The sequence below is a fragment of the Muscardinus avellanarius genome (assembly GCF_963383645.1).
Source record: "Muscardinus avellanarius genome assembly, chromosome: 10".
NCBI lineage: Eukaryota > Metazoa > Chordata > Mammalia > Rodentia > Gliridae > Muscardinus > Muscardinus avellanarius.
Window position 1 is genome coordinate 48,742,087 of NC_137796.1, and position 20,122 is coordinate 48,762,208.

General features: G+C 51.0%; 3 protein-coding genes across 3 annotated transcripts; 2 read left to right on the plus strand and 1 right to left on the minus strand.

Annotated features, from left to right (window-relative positions):
- Window positions 1-2,773: 2,773 nt before the first annotated feature.
- OVOL3 (ovo like zinc finger 3) lies at window positions 2,774-4,886 on the plus strand (the record flags this gene model as incomplete). The annotated part of the gene is made up of 4 exons (XM_080704163.1): window positions 2,774-2,867; window positions 2,939-3,003; window positions 3,872-4,073; window positions 4,678-4,886. 4 exons carry the CDS (start codon window positions 2,774-2,776, stop codon window positions 4,884-4,886), a joined length of 570 nt encoding a protein of 189 aa, XP_080560289.1.
- A 77-nt stretch (window positions 4,887-4,963) lies between these two features.
- Window positions 4,964-6,084, minus strand: POLR2I (RNA polymerase II subunit I; the record flags this gene model as incomplete). The annotated part of the gene is made up of 6 exons (XM_080704253.1): window positions 4,964-5,026; window positions 5,265-5,316; window positions 5,408-5,482; window positions 5,574-5,647; window positions 5,896-5,950; window positions 6,026-6,084. The coding sequence occupies 6 exons, from the start codon at window positions 6,082-6,084 to the stop codon at window positions 4,964-4,966; spliced, it is 378 nt and encodes a 125-aa protein (XP_080560379.1).
- A 692-nt stretch (window positions 6,085-6,776) lies between these two features.
- Window positions 6,777-18,644, plus strand: TBCB (tubulin folding cofactor B; the record flags this gene model as incomplete). The annotated part of the gene is made up of 6 exons (XM_080704578.1): window positions 6,777-6,893; window positions 7,257-7,400; window positions 13,022-13,118; window positions 15,897-16,088; window positions 18,244-18,316; window positions 18,530-18,644. Exons 1-6 carry the CDS (start codon window positions 6,780-6,782, stop codon window positions 18,642-18,644), a joined length of 735 nt encoding a protein of 244 aa, XP_080560704.1. The 5' UTR covers window positions 6,777-6,779.
- Between the last annotated feature and the right edge of the window lie 1,478 nt (window positions 18,645-20,122).

A 20,122-nucleotide genomic window follows, 5' to 3' on the forward strand; every position in this document is an offset into this window, starting at 1 on the left:
CCAGGGCACCACATTGTCTAAATCCTCTTTGAAGCCAAAGAGCACGGCTCCTCACCAGTCAGCCGCCCAGGACACAGAGCTAGGTGCTACAGGTCAGCGGGGTCTGGGGACACACGATGCAGGCACCAGATTTCCTCCTCAGCGTGTTTCCAGGAGAAACAGAGAAAACAGTTTCCCCAAGGAGATGTGGTGATAGCAAACTGGGCACCTGAGAAGGGACAGAAAAGAGCACTTCCCGGTCTGCCAGCCCATCCTCTCCTGCTACTGGCCCTATGGCCCATGGCTACCCGTGGCCTCCCTGGAACAGACGCTGTCAAGAGCTCCTAGTGCTGTGACCCACGCCAGGCACACTGGTCACGGCTGCATAACACCCAGCGATGGAGACACTATTTTTTTTTTTGCGGTACTAGGGATGGAACCCAGGGGCATTCTACCTCCAAGCTATGCCCCCAGCCCTATTTTTTATTCTTTATTTTGAAACAGGGTCTCACTAAGCTACAAAGGGCCTCACTAAGTAGCTGAGGCTGTTTGTGAACCACGATCCTCCTGTCTCAGCCTCCCGAATGCTGGGATTGCAAGTGTGAGCCACCCCGCCCGGTGGAGATACCTCTTAAAGCACATTTCACAGGGTGGTCAGCTGAGACCGGAACATTCCTAGCCGCCTCACTACTTGAGCCTTCCTGACTACTCCTATTTAAGTGCCTGCCAAACCCCATGCACTCTGCATGTGATCTACAGCCATCTTCAATACAATTCTTGACAGGGAGACGCCTGGGTCCCATTCTCCAGATGAAGAATCTGAGGTCAGGGCGAAGTGATCTGCAGACCCTCCTCACTGCCCGCCTCTCTCCCCCAAATGAACCAGCAAGACTGACTCTCACCCAGTGTGAAAACATATCCCCTCTCACCCTGCCCAGCCTTTGTGCCTCTTTCAGGTCTCACATTCAGAAGGCCACCTGAACCCCTGTATTGGATCAGGAGCTTCTTCTGAGCTCCCAAAGCCCTCCAGGATTCCCCCCTCACATCTGGGGTCACTGCCTGCGCTTCCCCTTCACAGTCTTTTTTGTTGTGTTTTGTTTGAAGTGCTGGGAATGGAACCACAGAGCTACATCCCCAGCCCCGCTTTTTTTTTTTTTTTTTAACTTCTTTTGGTTTTGAAACAGGATCTCACTAGGTTTCTGATGCTGGTCTCAAACTTGCCATTCTCCTATCTCAGCCTCTCAAGTACAGGCATGTGCCACCATGCCCAACTTGAGGCCTGGAACTTGTGATCCTCCTACCTCAGCTTCTTGAGTAACTAGATTACAGGAGTGAGCCATCATGCCCTGTTCTTCATGGTCCTGATCATTTTGGACATCACTGCCGGCTCCCCTGTGGACTTAAGTGTTCATTTTTGGTGCTGAATTAGGTTCAGCCTAGAAATGGAGCTCAGAAAATTGTTGGGTAGCTGCGCGTGATAGCACACACTTGTAATCCCAGTATTTGGGAGGCTGAGACTGAGGATTGTGGTTCACAGCCAGCCTCAGCTACTCAGTAATGCCCTTTGAAACTCAGTGAGACTCGGTTTCAAAATAAAGAATAAAAAATAGGGCTGGGGGTGTAGCTCAGAGGTAGAATGCCTCTGAATTCCATCCCCGATAATGCAAAAAGAAAAGAAAAGAAAGTTGTTGGGTAAATATATGAGAAATAACTGCATGGGGAATGTTCAAAAATTCTTATGTGTGCATGCATAGTTGTGTGTATGCATTGTGTGTGCATGCGTGTGTGCATGTGTGTGTGTATGCATGCATGTGGTATATGCCACCATGCCCAGCTTAACCCAGGGGCTTCTACCTCAAAGCTCTATCCCCAACTCTTTTTATTTTTCATTTGAAACTGGATCTTGCTAAGCTCAGCACACAGGCACCAAACCCAATATCTTTCTGTCTCAGCCTCCCAAGTACTGGGATTACAGGTGTGTGTCTCCACACCCAGCCAAAATTCTTAAGTCTTGTCAGGGACCAGACAAGGACCAGTCTAGAATGGAACCTGGCCAGGGTGCTAGGGACGGGTTCTCAGAGCCTCTGGCTATTAGGAGATCCCCTTTAGTTTCCATATTGTGGAAAAGGGGAGAAATGCTGTCCAGGCAGTCACTAGGGGGCTTGACCATTAACCAGTATTTTAATGCTCACTAGTGCTTCTGGCTACATCAGCTTTCGGCACCTGTTGACCAGAGAGGTAGAACCTTCTGTCTGAGGGCACACAGTCTGGATCTTTAACCCCCCACCCCTTACCTATTGACTCTACTGTCTCCTTGTGCCCTCTGGAGCTGGACAATCACAGCTGCCCCTCCTCCTGCTTCCCCACACAGCTGCTGTGATTTGAATAACCAAGCAGGCTGTTGGATGTCCGGTGGTGACTGATTTGCCTGGCAAACATACCTTCAAGTCCTGGGGGGGGAGGGGGTCAGCACTGAGGCCTGAGGCCATGCTTCTTTCCTCTCCCCATCCCCAAGAACTGCCTGCACTCTCTTCCACTTGCCTGACCCTCCCTGGGGGTCCTCATGCTCGCTCAGCTCCTGGCTTGAGAGATGAATGGCAGGCCCCAGGGCGGAGGTAATGAGCCAGTCAAGTCAGTTTCCAGGGTTTGTCACAAAATTTGCCTAAAGAGGACAAGGCTCCTCCATGGCTCCCCCTCCCTTCCCACCTGGAATCAGTATCCTGGGCTTGAGGTCTGACAGCAGGTGGAGGCCGCAGCTGTGTGTGTGAGGAGTCATCCCACCGTTCCCGAGGTGATGCCCCGTGTCTTCCTGGTCAGAAGTCGGCGTCCACAGCCGTCCAACTGGAGCCACCTGCCTGACCACCTCCGGGGAGACACCTACATTCCAGGTGGGCCCCTCACTGGGCCTGGAGGTGCGGGGCAGGAGAGGCAAGGCCTCACCGCCTGCTTCTCTCCTCAGACTGCAGCAGCCTGGCAGGACCTCCAGCGCACCAGTCTTCCCACCTCCAGGACTCCTGGGCAACGGTGAGTCTGCAGCTGGCCCCAAACACTGGGCTGTTTCACCCGTCGGCACTTCTAAAAAGCCGACCACCCTTCCTGCTCTTCTTGCAGGCCCTCTGGCCTCCAGACCTGCTATTATCCTCTAGCCATGAGCTCAGTTAGGTCTGTTAAGCCTCTTATTCCCAGGGTGGGCAGCTGCAGACCCTGCCCCAGGGACCTCTATGTCCAGTGGGACAGCACAGGATTTCAGCCCACAAGTGGGGGTGACAAGCTGTATGTCAGAACATCAGACAAGGTGACAGGTGCAGGCTGGGAGGTGAGGGATATGGGAACCTCTGGAAGCACTAGCCAGAATGGGAATGTACTTGAAGTTCTTTCGGTATGCAGTGAGAGCCAGGTGCTGGGTGTATAGCAGGAGTAAGGCAAAACCCCACTTTATGGAGCTTATTGCTGTTGGGCCTGGGGAATAGACAAAGTATGAGCCAGGCATGGTGTCACACAGCTGCAATACCTGCCCTTGGCAGGCTAAAACAGGATTGTAGGTTCAAGGTCAGCCTCTGCAACTTAGCAAGACCGTTTCAAAACAATATATAAAACCCAAAGGACTGGGGGTACAGCTCAAAGGTAGAATGCTCCTGGGCTCATTCTCCAGTATCAAAACAAAAACAAAAGCTCAGAAAGTATGTTGAAAATGGTACTTGCTATGTAGAAATATCAGTAGTGAGAGTGATGGGGTTTGGTTAGGGGAAGGTGGATAGGGTGGCATGTGTGAACACTATGTTCCAGTTTTCTTAGTCCTCCCTGGCTCTGGGCACTCTAGACACCTGTTTGCAGAGTACGAATCCTGGGAAGGGCCTGGCTGGAGGGACTAACTCCTGCATCCCCCCGGCAGCCCACACAAGGAGCCCTGGCCACTGCTCCCAGGGACCCCGGGAGGCTCGGCTGCCCTCTCTGCCCTAAGGCTTTCCCACTGCAGCGCATGCTGACTCGGCACCTCAAGTGCCACAGTCCTGCCCGCCGCCACGTGTGCCGCTGCTGTGGAAAGGGCTTTCATGATGCCTTCGACCTCAAGCGCCACATGAGGACTCACACTGGTGAGCAGTGGCAGGGACGGGGTCAGGGTGGTGATGGGATAAAATGGTGGCAAGAGGGTGTGATATGGAGTTTCCAGTGGCCAGGGACATGGGCAACAGGAGGCTTGAGGCACGGCTAGATGGGCAGGTGGGTATAAGGCAGGACGCTGGTAAGAGGTAAAGTAGTTGGCTACCTGTTACAGAACTCAGGTTCTAGATTGCCGTGTAGGATCACCTCTTGCACTTCCCTTTCCAAGGGAAAGAACTTCCCTTCGAGAGATGGTAAAGGCACAAAGGGCTAACCATGTCTCTACTGGAGGGTGTAGCAAATGGTGGGTCATAAGTAGGAGTCTCACAGCTGGGCATGGTGACGCAGGCTTGTAATCCCAGCATTCCGGAGGCTGAGACTGGAGGATCGCCGTTCGTGGACAGTGTCAGCTACTTAGTGAGGCCCTCCGCAACTCAGTGAGACCCTGTTTCAAATTAAAGAATAAAAAAATTGGGCAGAGGGTGTAGCTCGGAGGTCAAATGCCTCTGGGTTCCATCCTCAGACCCGCAAAAAAAAAAAAAAAAAAAAAAAGTAGGAGTCTCACTGTCCTGCCCCTATCTGGCCCCATCTTTGCAGGGATCCGGCCATTCCGCTGTGGAGCTTGCGGGAAAGCTTTCACTCAGCGCTGCTCGCTGGAAGCGCATCTCGCCAAGGTGCACGGCCAGCCGGCCAGCTATGCTTACCGCGAGCGCCGCGAGAAGCTGCACGTGTGCGAGGACTGCGGCTTCACCAGCTCTCGGCCCGACGCCTACGCGCAGCACCGCTCCCTGCACCGCGCAGCCTGAACAAGGCAAATAAACACAGAACACACACACACACACACACAGAACCTGCCATTTATTACAGGAGGGGGGTGAAGATGTCACTCGGTCCAGCGGTGTCCGCAGTGCGGGGCAGTGCATACGTAGTACAGGCGCATAGCATCCTGGCATGAAAATTGCATGTTTGGGAAGGGTCCAGAGACGGAAGTATATAGCACGAAACCCTCCACCCAACATGGCCTCACCCCAAATGAAGAGTTAAGGGAACTCTCTCAATTGTAGGGGTCCAGCCCAAGATCCCGGGAAGGGCAGGGTAATCCCAAAATTGATACCTTAAACCCCATCCCCTCCCCCGGGGAAGGACAAAGACCTAAGTTCCCAGGAAGAGGGCCAGACACTCACCTCAGCCCGGGCACTATGTGACTGGAAGAACACCGCCTCCTTGTGGCCACACCTGAGCGGACGGCGGAGTCACTTGGGGCTGGGCACACCTTTCCCACCTCCCTCCTCTGTTCGCCCCCTCCCCACGGCCAGCTGCCGCTCACTTCTGGCACGGGTGGTCCTCGGTCCGCGGCAACGTGGGGTCCTGGGACACGTCGGCGATGATCTGGGTCAGTTCGCTGCAAAGAGAGGGAGGTGAATAAATAGGCTCAGACCGGGCCTCCTAAGACAACACCTTGCCGCGCAGCCCTGCTCCCGCCAGCCACTCACTCCACTTCGTGGGTGATTTTGTTGACGTAGATGCAGCTGTTGTCGGCCTCCTGCTGGTAATCACAATTCCTGCACTGCCAGAGGGCGAGTGTGGAGGGAAGGCGGTCACGCAGGCTCCCCCGCAGGACCGGGAGGGCAGGGTGATCGGCAGAGGGGGGTCTCTCGGGATGTGGTCTCGACAAGAAACTCGAGTTCACTCGAGTGACAGGAGGCGAGACCTGGACAGGTCGGATGCGAACAGGGAGTGTGGGGCACCGAGGCCGCGGGGGGAGCCGGTGGGCCCCTTGGGGGCCGCGGGGGCGCCCCGAGGGCTCGCGCTCACCGCGTACAGCAGAATGCGGTTCTCCTTGTCCTCCTTGGGGTACAGCATGTTGTTACTGTGGGGAGGGGAGGTCAGAGGTCAGCCCTAGAGCCACTCCTACTCCCTTTCCACGCCTGCTTCTCGGCCTCACCATTCCTGGCAGAATCGAATGCCCACGAAGCCCGGCTCGTAGGTCCCTTCGGGCTCCATGGAGACGTAAGGCCCGCCAAGCCCGCCTTCCGCGCTTGCTCGGACGCGCTACAGGTCGCAGGAAGGGTCACGCCTCGCCGCTGCGCCCAAAACGGGCGAGTGCGCACGCGCACGCCGGTTCCCTGAGGCCTGGTGCTGGACTTCCTCCGCGTGGAGGCTTGGCTGAGGCTAAACAGGACTTTTTAATATCCCAGGGTAATTGCTTCCATGTTCGGGGCTCCGCCTCCCCAGTTGACAGGATGGTATAGATGTAGCACAAAAGCCGGGAATATGCCGCGCAACGAAACCCGCCAGGCTGAGCACAAACGGAAGGAGACCTGCGCTTTGCGGGGACTCAGCCAGTGCACATGCGCCGAGCCTACCCTGGGCCGAGAGCCGTAACTCCTGCCAGTCCTGGCCCCGGCTTCGGCCTCCGCGCCCGCCCAGGCCGCTTCGCGTGCCGCTATTGGGACGAGCGTGAACCGAGGAAGGCCTCCCGGGATTGGCTAGGCCTACCCAGGAATACGCGAGAGCCCGCCTAAAGGCGGCGAAGGGACGGCGGCGATTGGCGGGCCCGTTTCACAGGCGCTCGTGGATTGGTCAGGCCTGGGAGCAGGGGGCGGGGCTGATAGCCCAGAAGCGGCGGCGGCGGCGGCGGCTGTGGAGCCGGTGTGGGGCGGTAGAGCGGGACTGTGGCCACGACGAGGCGCGGCGAGATGGAGGTGACGGGGTTGTCGGCGCCCACCGTGACCGTTTTAATCAGCAGCACCCTCAACAGCTTCCGCTCTGAGAAGCGGTACAGTCGCAGCCTCACCATTGCGGAATTCAAGGTGCGGCCGTGGGGGCGGGGCGGGGGCGGGGCAAAGAAAATGGGGGGCTTCCTGCGTGCGGGGAGGGGCCTGCGAGGTAGGGGCGGAGCCATAAATTTGGTTGCGGAGACTGCGGACCCGGCCCCCGCGGGATGGGGCCTGAGAGAACCTGAGAGTCGAGAGTAGGGGCGGGGCCGGAGGAAAATTAGATGCGCCCCAGGGCATGGGCTGAAGCCTAGCTTGGGCTCTCTGGAGGAGCAGAGCCCTTGGGTATTTTGAAGAATCTGGGAATGAGGTGACTGCTGATACAAGAAGGGAGTGGGGCATTAGGGCAAAGGATGGGGCTCCTAACAGCCTTTTTCCTCACCCTGCCTTTCCCTGCAGTGTAAACTGGAGCTGGTGGTGGGCAGTCCTGCTTCCTGCATGGAACTGGAGCTGTATGGAGCTGATAACAAGTTCTACAGCAAGTTGGATCAGGAGGATGCACTGCTGGGCTCGTATCCTGTAGATGATGGCTGTCGTATCCATGTGAGGCCACCCTATCTGGGACCCCATTAATTCATCTAGTCAACAAATGTTTGTTGTGCTTTGCCTGTGTGATAACCATGACCTTCTCTCATGGAGCCCCCAGTTCAGCATGGATGCACCCATCTCTAGACAATGACAGCCCAGAGTGGTCTGAGCTAAGATGGGGAAAACCCAGGGAAATGGGGTCACCAGAAGTGGTGCCTGAATATACCTGGGAGTATCAAAAAAAGGCTTCCTGGGGCTGGGGATGTAGCTCAGTGGTAGAGTGCTTGCCTAGCGTGCACAAAGCCCTGGGTTCAATCCCTAGTACCTCAAAAGAAAGTGAGAGGAAGAGATTGATTGAGATTGAGAGAAGCCATGCATGGTGGCACATACCTGTAATCTCAGTACTTGGGAGACTGAGATAGGAGGATTGCAAGTTCCAGAACAGCCTCAGCAACTTAGTGAGACCTTGTTTCAAAATAAAATAAAATAGGGCTCAGGATGGAATGTAGCATGCCTCTGGGTTTAATCCCCAGTACCCTACTCGCCACAGAAAAGAAAGAAAAGGCTTCCTGGAAAAGATGTTTGACCTGACACCTAAAAGATGAGCAAAGGCACCCTAGTAGAAGAGGTAGGGAGAGCCAGATGTGGTGTTGTATACCTCTAATCCCAACACTTGGGAGGATGAGACAGAAGGATTGCAAACTCAAGGCCAGTCTCAGCAAACTTAATGAGATGCTATTTCAAAATAAAAATGTCCGATCATGGTGTTGCACGCTTGTAATCCCTGCACTTGGGAAGCCGAGATAGGAGGATTGCACAGGTTCGAAGCCAGCCTCAGCTACTTAGTGAGACCCTGTTTCCAAATAAAATGTAAAATAGGTCTGGGAGTATAGCCTGGAGGTAGAAAGCCCCTGGGTTCCACCCCCAGTACCACAAAAAATAAATAAATGAATAAATAAAAATGGCTGGGGATGTAGCTCAGAGGTAGAACCCCTCCTAGGATCAATCCCGGGTACCAAATACACACACACACGCGCACGCGCACACTCACACACAGGAAAAAGAAGAAGAAGAAAGAGGAGAGAGAGAAGTAGGAAAGTAGTCCAGGTAGTCAAAAAAGTATACAGAAGCCTAAAGCATGAGGTAAGCCACTATAAGCAATGAGGCTGGACAGGGTGGCGAAGCTAGAACACAGGGAACTGTGAGCACCAGCTCACATGGCTCTTTCTGTCCCCAACCTGCTCACCTCACTGTACCAGCCACGTTACTCCTTAGACATACAGGTGAGCTTCACTTTAGGGCTTTTTTTTTTTTTTTTTTGGTGGCACTGGGGTTCCTGGAAACCCTTCTACCTCTGGGTTACACTCCCAGACCTATTTTATATATATATTTTTTTTAATTTTAAAACAGGGTCTTGTAAGCCAGCGAGGCTGGCTTCAAACCAGCGTGATCCTCCTGTCTCTGCCTCCCAAGCATGGGGATTACAAGCGTGCGCCACCACGCCCGGCATACTTTAGGGCCTTTGCACATGTTGTATAATGTTGTCTGTCTGAATAGTTCTCTCTGTCTTTTTTTTTTTTTTTTTGGTGGTACTGGGGATTATTAATCCCAGAAGCATTCTACCTCCAAGCTATACCCCCAGCCCTTTATTATTATTATTATTTTTGTTTTGAAACAAGGCTCACTAAGTTGCTGAGGCTGTCCTCAAACCTGCAATCCTGTCTCAGCCTCCCAAGTACTGGGATTATAGGCATGTGCCACCATATAAAGTGGAATAGTTCTTTTTATATGCCTGCATGGCTCATCCCTTACTTCCAATCTTTACTTAAAATGTCACTTTCTAAGTGACTCCTTCACTGGTCTCAGTTTGAAATTGTAAACCCATCCCTTTCTGCTTTTTTCTGTATTTTAAATTTTGGCTTTTAGCTCTTATCGCTTTCTGACAACTCTGGGTTTTTCCCACTGGCCTGGTTTATTGTGTCTCCCTGATTAGAGTACCAGGAAAGCAGAAATTTTCTCACTCTAGTTCACTGCTATGTCCCCAGTGGCTGGAATGATGCCTGGCACAGAACAAGCGCTCCATGATTCATTGTTGAGTGATGAGTTGAATCATATAAAACCAGTGAGATGTTATAATCATCCTTGTTTTACAGAAGAAAATCTAGCTTCAAATGGAAGTTACTTTGTGAGGATGAACTGTCACTAGAATTTTGACTTTGGTCTGCCTGACTCCAGAAGTCTCTGTGCCCAGAGAACTGGTCCTTTTTCTCTCCCTTTCATTTACTCAGTAACTGTTAATTGAATATCCATGTTGTGCCTGGGATATAGCTGTGCGCCACATCTGAGAAGGTCCCATTTAGCTCTGTCCAGTGTGTGAGGTAGATGTTCACCAAATAATCACAGGGCCTGTGAAAAAGTCCATGGACAGACAAGCGTGGTCCTGTATGCTTGTAATCCTAGTACTTGGGAGGCTGAGACAAGAAAATACAGGTTTGAGGCCAGCCTCAGCAACTGAGCGAGACCATTTCAAAATTTAGAAAATATATAAAAAGGGCTAGGCCTGGCATGGTGGCGCACGCTTGTAATCCCAGTGCTTGGATCACACAGGTTTGAAGCCAGCCTTGGCTACTTAGTGAGGCTCTCAGCAACTTAGACCTTGTTTCAAAATAAAAATATAAAATGGGTCTGGGAGTATACCCTGGAGGTAGAAAGCCTCTAGGTTCCACTCTCAGTAGCACCAAAAAAAAAAAAAAAGGGCCAGGGTGTAGCTTGAAGATAGAATACTCTTTGGTTTAACCCCTAGTACCAAAAAAATGTCCATAGAGACAAGGGCCACGTAGGAGATCATGAATCCAGAGGCTGCTAGGGTGAACCCTCTGGGGTCTGAGAGGACTCCTAAAGCAGCTGCTGTTTGAGCAGAGTCCTGAAGAGTAGAAAGTTAACCAAAGAGGGGGAAAGGTGCTCCAGGAGAAGGACATGGTGTGTGTGAGCACCCTGAGGCAAGAGGGTGTCAGGGACTGTGGCAGAAGGAAGGGGAGGCTGGGGAGGACTCTGAGCCAGAGGGGCCTGCTCTGACTCAGGTGTTCACGAGCTCCCTTGGGCTGCAGGTGGAGAACAGAATGAAGGACAGGAGGAGCAGGGAGACCAGGAAGGAGGCTGCTGCGAGAGTCCAGATGAGGTGATAAGGCCGGGCCCATAATGGGTATGGGTCAGGGCTCTGCTGGGCCCGCAGAACTAAGACTTTGAGATGACCCAGGTCTTGGGCAGTGGCCAATTGATTCAAGTACAGACAGGTCTCTGACATCCCAGGCCATTCAAGAGAAGTCTCAGATTTGGAACCTTGGAGAATATGGGGAGGGTTTTCTGAAATTCCTCTTCTGTTAATAAATATCAGGCACATTCATCACTTAAAATCACTTCAAACTTAAAAAAGCCCCTGACATGGGAAGTAGAAATTCTTAGTGGTCCTGACACAGAGGTAGGTCCATTTGCATTGTGCCATTGGTCTAGTGGTTCAGTGTCAGAGCCAGCCGGCAAAAGTATGGGTTCCAAAGAGAGGCATGAGGATGAAGAATTAAACTCTTAAGAGTTTGATTCCAAGAATTTCTTTTAAATTCTAATGTCGGGGGGCCACCAGCCTACTATCTCTACTGGCCGACTCCTGCTTCTGGGTCAATATCTCTACTGGTCGACCTACTGGCCAACCTACTGGCCGACGCCTGCTTCTGGGTCAGTAGCATCTCTCTCTTGGGCTGACCTACTGGCCGTCATACTTGTGGGTCAATATCATCTCTCTCGGCCTCTCCACTCCTGGGGTATTTATAGAGTTACAGGTTAATCAACATCCATGTGCTTTCACCATCAGAATACAATAAAGACCAATCCAAAGCACACACATTATAGGTAGGTCAGTCAGCACCCTCGTGCCATCACCACCTGATCTTCTCTCAGACCTTTCACTTTGAACCTTCCATGACCCCAAACCTTGTTGACTCTGGGCGAAGGACAGTCAGCTGAATCAGAAATATTCTTGTAGGGGAAAACCTTAATGGCTCCCCACAGTTCAGGTCGTACACCTCAGGGTTGTCCTCAGCCCCTTTTCCCCTCACACCCACATCCAGTATTTCACAAACCCTGTCAGCTCCACCTACAAAACCTATCCAGAATCTAAGCTCTTTCCCCACCCTCACTGCCCACACCCTGGCCCGGCCTCCACCCCTCTCACCTGGACGCCCAGTAGCATCCTCTGTGGCCTCCCTGCTTCCATCCCTGCCCCCACAGTCTGCAGCCGGAGGGAGCGTGAGAACCCCTGAGTCATGAGACCATCTCTGCATCTCACTCCAGGTAAAGCACACAAAGTCTTCCATGATCTGTTGTGTCTCCCACTCTCCACCCGCTCACTCCACTCACCTACACCAGCCTGTAATGCTCCTCCAGAAGGCAGGGGAGGCACCTGCTTCCAGTCTTTGCACCTGTCGCTCCTTCTCATCCCTCAGGCCTTGGTGCAAAAGTCCCTTCCTTCTGGAAGCCTGTCCAGGCCACCATCCCCTGCTCCTTTTCTCTGTTGTTTATTTCTCTCCAGCCTTATTATCACCCGGTGTTTAGTACATGTGTCTATATGTTTGTTTGTGGCTGGTCTCACCCACCAGCGCTGTCGGCTGGGCATGGTGGTGCACACCAGTAATCCCAGCTACGCAGGAGGCTGGGGCAGAAGGATCACTGGCTTCAGCAACCCCCCTCCTCCCGAAATAAAAAGTAAAAAAAGGGCTAGGTTAATAGCCGGGCATGGTGGTGCACGCTTGTAATCCCAGTACTTGAGAATTTGAGACAGGAGGATTGCACAGGTTCAAAGCCAGCCTCAGCTACTTAGTGAGGCTCTCAGCAACTTAGTGAGACCCTGTTTCCAAATAAAATATAAAATAGGTCTGGGAGTATAGTCCAGCGGTAGAAGGCCCTTGGGTTTCATACTCAGTACTGAAAAAAGGGGGGGGGGTTATAAAATAGGTTTGGGAGTGTAGCCCAGAGGTAGAAAGCCCTTGGGTTTCATACTCAGTATGAAAAAAAAGGGGGGGGGGCTGGGTTATAGCTCAATGGTAGAGTGCCCTGGGTTCAATCTCCAGTACCGTACATATAAAAAGCCTGGCTACCGCCTGAGTGGAGGATGTCTGTTTTTGCTCATGTTCTGGTGCCCAGCACAGGGCACTTTGAATGAGCTCCATAGCCGGGGTGAATAATGATGGTAGCACAGAAAGAGACAGATCCTAGAAGTTGGGGCCATCTCAGGAGGGTCCCCAGGAACCAGGGAGGGTGGGAGTGCCGCCCAGAGGCTGTGAGCAGGGTCTGAGCTCTGCCTGTGGGGTTCAGTGACTTTGGGGCCATCAGTGATGTTGATGCCAGCATGTAGGGAACACCTGGGGCAGGTACACCCCCAGGGGCTGGGAAGGGGGTGAGGAGGGAGGATGGCCAGGGTTGGTGTTTGCTGTGTCCCTCCTGAGCTCAGGGGAAGGGAGTCAGCTGGGACAAAGGTGAAAGTGGAAGAATGTGTATTTTTTCAAAAGGAAGAGAGTGGCTCTAGAGAGTGTGAGAGTGCGGTACCCCAGGCGTCCCTGGCCCTCTGACCAACCTCCCCTCGCTAGGTCATTGACCACAGTGGGGCTCGCCTCGGGGAGTACGAGGATGTGTCCAAGGTGGAGAAGTATGAGCTCTCACAAGAAGCCTACGACCAGAGGCAAGGTACGACCGCAAGGGACAGCATGGCCGAGGCGTGGGGGGGACGGGGCCAGCGCGGGGAGTTCTGCAGTGGGGGCAGAGGGCTTGGAGGGTGGAGGAAGGGTGAGTTTGCTGGGGCGGCAGTTGAAGCAGACAGGGCATGGAGTAGAAAAGGGGGCAGGAGGGGGGCTAGGAAGGGAGGGTCTGTGGGGGGAGGCTGGTTTAGGGAGGCAGTCAGGGTGAGATGGAGGCATGGGTGGAGCCCATAGGGTACAGGGACCGAACGTGGTGGGCTAGGAAGAGGATGGGGAGTGTGGCCTCCAGGACAGGCAGATCAGAATATGTGGGATTGCAGGGGCTGCATGAAGGCGAATGTGAGACAGGACACCAGAGAAGATAGGGTCAATCCAGGCATGGGGATAGTACTTGGGAGGAGGGTCACAGGTTCAAGGACAGCCTCAGCAATGTAGGGGGACCCTGTTTCAAAATTAAAAAATAAAAAGGGCTGGGTAGAAATCAGAGATATACTGCCCCTGACATCAACACCTACTACCAAAAACAAACAAAAGAGAGAAAATGGGGTCGGCTGGATGTGGTGGCACATACTTCTATCTTCAAACTTGGGAGGCTGAGCCAGGCATGATGGCGCACACATGTAATCCCAGCATTTGGGAGGCTAAGACAGGAGGATCACTGTTCTCCAATAGCCTCAGCTACTTAGTGAGGCCCTTTGCAACTCAGTGAGACCCTGTTTCAAAATAAAGAATAAAAAATAGGGCTGGAGTGCAGCTCGGAGGTAGAATCCTCCTGGGTTCCAACCCCAGTACCACAATAAATAAATAAACAAATAAATAAACTTTTTAAACTTTTTTTTTTTTTTTTTTTGGCACTGGGGTTTAAATGCCCAGGGCATTCTACCTCTGAGCTACACCTTCAGCCCTATTTTATTTTTATTTGGAAACAGGGTCTCTTAAACCAGCGAGGTTGGCTTCGAACCAGCACGATCCTCCTGTCTCTGCCTCCCAAACGCTGGGATTACAAGCCTGCGCCACCACGACTGGCATGTCTCAATACTTTTTGAGGCTGTCCTTGAACCTATGATCTTTCTGTTTCAGTCTTCCAAGTACTGTGATTACAAGCATGTACCACCGCACCCAGCTAACTCTTTTTTTGGCACTGGAGGTTGAACCCAGAGTCATTCTACCTCTGAGCAACACCCTAGTATGCCACCATCTCTGGCTAAAATTCTTTTCTTTTTTTCCCCTTTGGTGCTGGAATTGAACCCGGGGCATTCTACCTCTGAGCTATACCCCCATCCCTTTTTATTATTTTATTTTGAAACAGGGTCTAAGTTGCAGAAAGCCTGAGGCTGTCCTTAAACCTGTGACCCTCCAGTCTTGGTTTCCTATGTACTGGGATTACAAGCATGCACCATCACACCCAGTTCTTTTTTTTTTTTTATATTGGCATTTGAACCCAGGGGTATTCTACCTCTGAGCTATAGCCCCAGCCCTGCTTCTTCTTCTTTATTTTTTATGGTGCAGGGAAGGAACCCAGGGTTATTGTACCTCTGAGCTACACTCCCAGCCCTTTTTTTTTTTTTCTTGCGGGTCTGCAGATGGAATCTAGAGGCATTCGACCTCCGAGCTACACCCCCTGCCCAAATTTTTATTCTTTATTTTGAAACAGGGTCTCACTGAGTTGCAGAGGACCTCACTTAGTAGCTGAGGCTGAGTTGCAGAGGACCTCACTTAGTAGCTGAGGCTGTCCGTGAATCGTGATCCTCTGGTCTCAGCCTCCCGAATGCTGGGATTACAAGCGTGCGCCACCATGCCCAGCTCCCAGCCCTATTTTTTAGTCTTTTTTTTTTTTTTTTGAAACAGGGTCTCACTGGTTGCAAAGGGTCTAAGTAGCTGAGGCTGTCAACGATCCTCCAGTCTCAGCCTCTACCTCCCAAACGCTGGGGTTACAAGTGTGTGCCACCATGCCTAGCTCTTATTCTTTATTTTGAATAAACAGGATCTCACTAAGTTGTGCAGGGCCTCACTTAATAGCTGAGGCTATCCTCAAACCTGTGATCCTCCTGTCTCAGGCTCCAAGTACTGGAATTACACGTGTGCACCACTATGCCTAGTTTCCAGCTCTAAAACCTTAAAAAAAAATTAAAGGCTGGGGATATAACTTAGAGATGGAATAACACTAGATTCAATCTCCAGTAGCAAAAGAAACAACAACAAAAGTAGCTGGGTTTGGTGGTGCACACCTGTTTTTTTGTTTTGTTTTGTTTTGGGGTTTTTTTTTTTGTGGTACTGGGGTTCCTGGAAGCCCTTCTACCTCCAGGCTCCACTCCCAGACCTATTTTATACTTTTTTATTTTTGGAAACAGGGTCTGTTAAGCCAGCAAGGCTGGCTTCGAACCTGGGCAATCCTCCTGTCTCCGCCTCCCAAGCGTGGGGATTACAAGCGTGCACCACCACACCTGGCTACGTGGTGCACACCTGTAATCCCAATACTTGGGAATCTGAGACAGGAGGATTGCAAGTTTGGTATCAGCCTCAGCAACTCAAGATAGGTTTTTATGAAGGACTGGAGGTAAGGCATCATACTTGTAGTTTCTGGATTGTAGAAAGACCCCAGGAGTCCTAGGGAGACCAAAGTTTGGGTGGGCGAGTTGAGTTTGGAGGACAGCCCTTTGACAGTAGAAAAACCCCTTTGAGAATGTTGGCCCCTCACGGGTGGACTATTGTGTGAAAGGCCAGAGGCATGGCCTCAGAGATCAGGTCCAACCCTGTACCCCCGCAGACTCCATTCGCTCCTTCCTGAAGCGCAGCAAGCTCGGCCGATACAGTGAAGAGGAACGGGCACAGCAAGAGACTGAGGCCACCCAGCGCCTCACCGAGGAGCAGGCCCAAGCCAGCGCCATCTCTGTGGGCAGCCGCTGTGAGGTGCGGGCACCCGGACAGGCCCCTCGCCGGGGCACCGTCATGTATGTAGGTACGTGGCCCACAGGATTCCTGGGTCTCAAGTCTGAGCGATACCATCCATTCAGTAAAGTCCCTGAGACCTTGTGTTCTCCATGAGGTGGGCGGCGCTGGGGTCCTGGCACTCAAGGAGAGCCCGGTCCAGTAGAGGCCCGACAGCTGTGGGTAACCACCCAGGATATTGGTGGTAGAGAAGTGGGAAGCACAGATACAATTTGTGGATTATGCAACTCATTCTTCTCAGTATATAGTTCATAGCCAGGAGTGGTGACCCATAATCCCAGTACTTGAGAGGCTGAGATGAGAGGATCGCAGGTTCAAGGCCAGCCTCAGAAATTTAGAGAGACCTTATTTCAAAATAAAATAAGGGAAGGGAAGTATCTCAGAGGTAGAATGCCTCTAGGTTCAATTCTTAATTCCACAAAAGAAGTATATAGTTCAAGGTTCAGCCATGTTGTGCATGTATCAGTACTTTATTATTACCAAGTAAGAGCACATTATGTAGTTATACTACAACTTATTCATCAGTTGGTAGACATTGGAGTTATTTCCTTTTTGGCTATTATGAATATTGCTGTTACAAACATTTTTGTGTAGTAAATTTTTGTGTGAACATTTTTTTGTGTATGGATTTGTGGTCTAGCGGTTAAACATAGGAGCATTCTACTTCCAAGCTACACCCCCAACCCTGTTTTATTTATTATTTGGAAACAGGGTCTTGCTAAGTTTCTTAAGGGCCTTGGTAAGTTGGTGAGGCTGGCTTTGAACCTGTGATCCTCCTGTGTCAGCCTCCCAAGTACTAGGATTACTGGTGTGCACCACTGTGCCTGGGTATATGTTCTCATTTTTATACCTGATAGTATTCTCTGCATCACATGGTAATTTTGTGCTTAACCTTTTGAGGAACTGCAAGCCTTTTCCAAAACGACTGTTCCATTTTACATTCTCACCAGCAATTTCAGTGATTTCCAATCTTTTTTTCTTCTTCTTTTTGCGGTACTGGGGATGGGACCCAGGCATTCTACCTCCAAGCTACACTCCCAGCCTTATCTTTTTATTCTTTATTTTGAAACAATGTCTTACTGAGTTGCAAAGGGCCTCACTAAGTAGTTGAAGCTGGCCCTGCGATCCTCAGTCTCAGCTTCCCAAATGCTGGGATTACAAGCAAGTGCTGCCATGCCTGGCTCACGAGTATCTTTTCATGCCTTCTTAATCATTGGTACATCTTCTTTGGAGACATGTCTGTTCATATCCCTTGCCTTTTTCTTTTTTTCTTTTTTCTTTTTTTCCTTATGCAGGTCTGGGGATGGAACCCAGGGGCATTCAACCTCCGAGCTACAGCTCCTGTCCTGCTTTTTATTCTTAACTTTGAAACTGGGTGTCACTAAGTTGCAGAGGGCCTCACTAAGTAGCTGAGGCTGTCTGTGAACTGCAATCCTCCGGTCTCAGCCTCCCGAATGCTGGGAGTGCACCACCATGCCCGGCTCCCTTGCCCTTTTCTCAGTTGGATTTTTTCTTTTTGTTGTTGGTTGTATTTGTTTACTAGAACTGTCCTAATGAAATATATCACATGGGGTGGCTAAAACAATAGAAATGAATTTCTCTCCAGGCATGGTGGTACATGCTTGTAGTCCCAGTACCTGGGAAGCTGATATCATAGGATTGCAGCCAGCCTCAGTTACTTAGTGAGCCCCTTTGCAACTTAGCGAGACCCTATTTCAAAGTAAAGAATAGAAAATACAGCTAGAGGTATAGCTTGGAGGTAGACTATCCCTGGGTTCTATCCCAGTACTGAAAAAAACAAACCAAAAAAAATTAAAAAGAAATTTCTCACCGCTCTGGAGTCTGGGAGTCCAAAGTCAAACTGCCAGCAGGTCTGGTTTCTTCTGCGGCCTCCCTTGGTGGCAGCGTGGCAGTGCTATCCCCATAGGTTTTCACAAAGCCCTGTCTAGCTGGGGATGCTGAGGGAATGGGAGCAGGGATGGGAGCAAGGAGGCTAGTAAAGAGGTTACCATTTTGGTCCAGCAGGAGATGGAGGGAGTCCTGGGTAGAAGCAGTGGAGGTAGGAAGGACAGATTTGCAGCAGGACAGGCTTTCACCGGATGGGCAGTCATGGGTACAGGGCGAGCTTTGTCCAGAGTTTTCATTGGAATTTCTCCTCCGGGCAGGACTCACAGATTTCAAGCCTGGCTACTGGGTTGGCGTCCGCTATGATGAACCATTAGGGAAAAATGATGGCAGGTAACTAGTCTTCCCACCAGTGTCTGCGCCTCTGTGTGTGCCTGTGTATGCGTGTGTGTGTGTGTGTGTGTGTGTGTGTGTACCAATGCATATGTGTAACCATAGGTGTAATTGCACACGTGTTGCCGGGTGAGCCTGCCCATACTGGCATCTAGAGTGGGGACACCCCACACTGGGGTCCTCTGACCATGGCCTCCCTGTCACACTCTGCAGCGTGAACGGGAAACGCTACTTCGAATGCCAGGCCAAGTACGGCGCCTTCGTCAAGCCATCAGCTGTGACAGTGGGGGACTTCCCAGAGGAAGACTATGGGCTGGATGAGATGTGAAGGAAGAGCATCTCCCTGCCATGGCTCCCAACTCCGTCACTCGTTGCCCTCGTGTATGTGCGCCCGCGGCCCTCTTCCCTGACCCTGTTTTGATTTTACTCAACTTTACCATGGATTTAAGAGATTCATGCATTAAATATATCAGAAACATTAAATCCGAAGTGTGTAGAGGACTCTGCTTTTGGGAGCAGCTGAGAGCACCTGTGTGAATGAGGGTGAAACAAGGGCCTGACAAAGTAGATCTTGGGCAGGGAAAAGATTTATCCTTGAAATGAGAGCTGGAGGCCCATGTGATAGCTTTTTGTCCTTTGCTACTTAATAATGTTCTGCTATAACAAAGATAGGAGGGCGCGTGTGCGCGTGTGTTTTACTTGGGATTGAACCCAGAGTCATCTTACCTCAGCTACACCCCCAGCCCTTTTTTTAGTTTTTGTTTGGAAATAGGTCACCAAGTTGCTGAGGTCTCGCTAAATTACCGACTCTGGCTTGAGCCTGAGATCCCCCTGTCTTAGGCTCCCAAGGACTGGTATTTCAGATGTGAATCACAACACCCAGGACAAAGATAGTATCCTAAGCAGATGAAAGTTTAATTCTTTTTTTTTTCTTTCTTTTTTTTTTGGTGGTACTGGGGATGGAACCCAGAGGCGTTCTACCTCTGGGCTACACTCCCAGACCTATTTTTATATTTTATTTGAAACAGGATCTCACTAAGTCGCTGAGAGCTTCACCAAGTAGCTGAGGCTGGCTTTGAACCTGTGTGATCCTCCTGTCTCAGCCTCCCAAGTACTGGGATTACTAGATGAGCCATCACGCCCGACTGAAAGGTTAATTCTCTTTTGTTTAAGTTCTCACGCAGTCACCAAGAGCCAATATAGTGACTCCCCCGTATGAGGGGCCACTCTACCTCATGTCCTGTTGTCTCCCATTTTTTCATGATTCCCACCTCATCAGCTCCAGACACCAGGAAGAAGAGGAGATGCCCTTTGCCTTTAAGGAAGATGTATAACTCAAAACTATTCCTGAATCAGGTGTGGTGGTGCATGCCTGTGGTCCCAATACTTGGAAGGTTGAAACAGGCGGATTCCAGGTTCAAAGCCAACGCATGATAACTTAGGGAGGCCCTGTCTCAAAATAAAAAATAAATAAATAAAAAGGGGCAGGAGGTAGCTCACTAGTAGAATGCTCCTGGGTTCAGTCCCCTAGAACTACCTACAAACCTATTCCTAACCTATTGGTTAGAATTTTTTTTTTTTTTTAAATGTGGTTACATGTAACTGCCAAGTCTGGAAGCACAGTCTTTATTCTAGGTAGCCATGTTCCCAGCCACATACAAGTTCACAAATAATAAGCAGGGGAGAAGGGAGGGCCACTGGGATCCATCAAGTTATCTTGCCACAGTCCCTGTGGATGGGGCACCTTACCTGCTCACTTGATGTGTGTGTTTGTGTGGGGGGCGCATATTATGGATGGAACCCAGG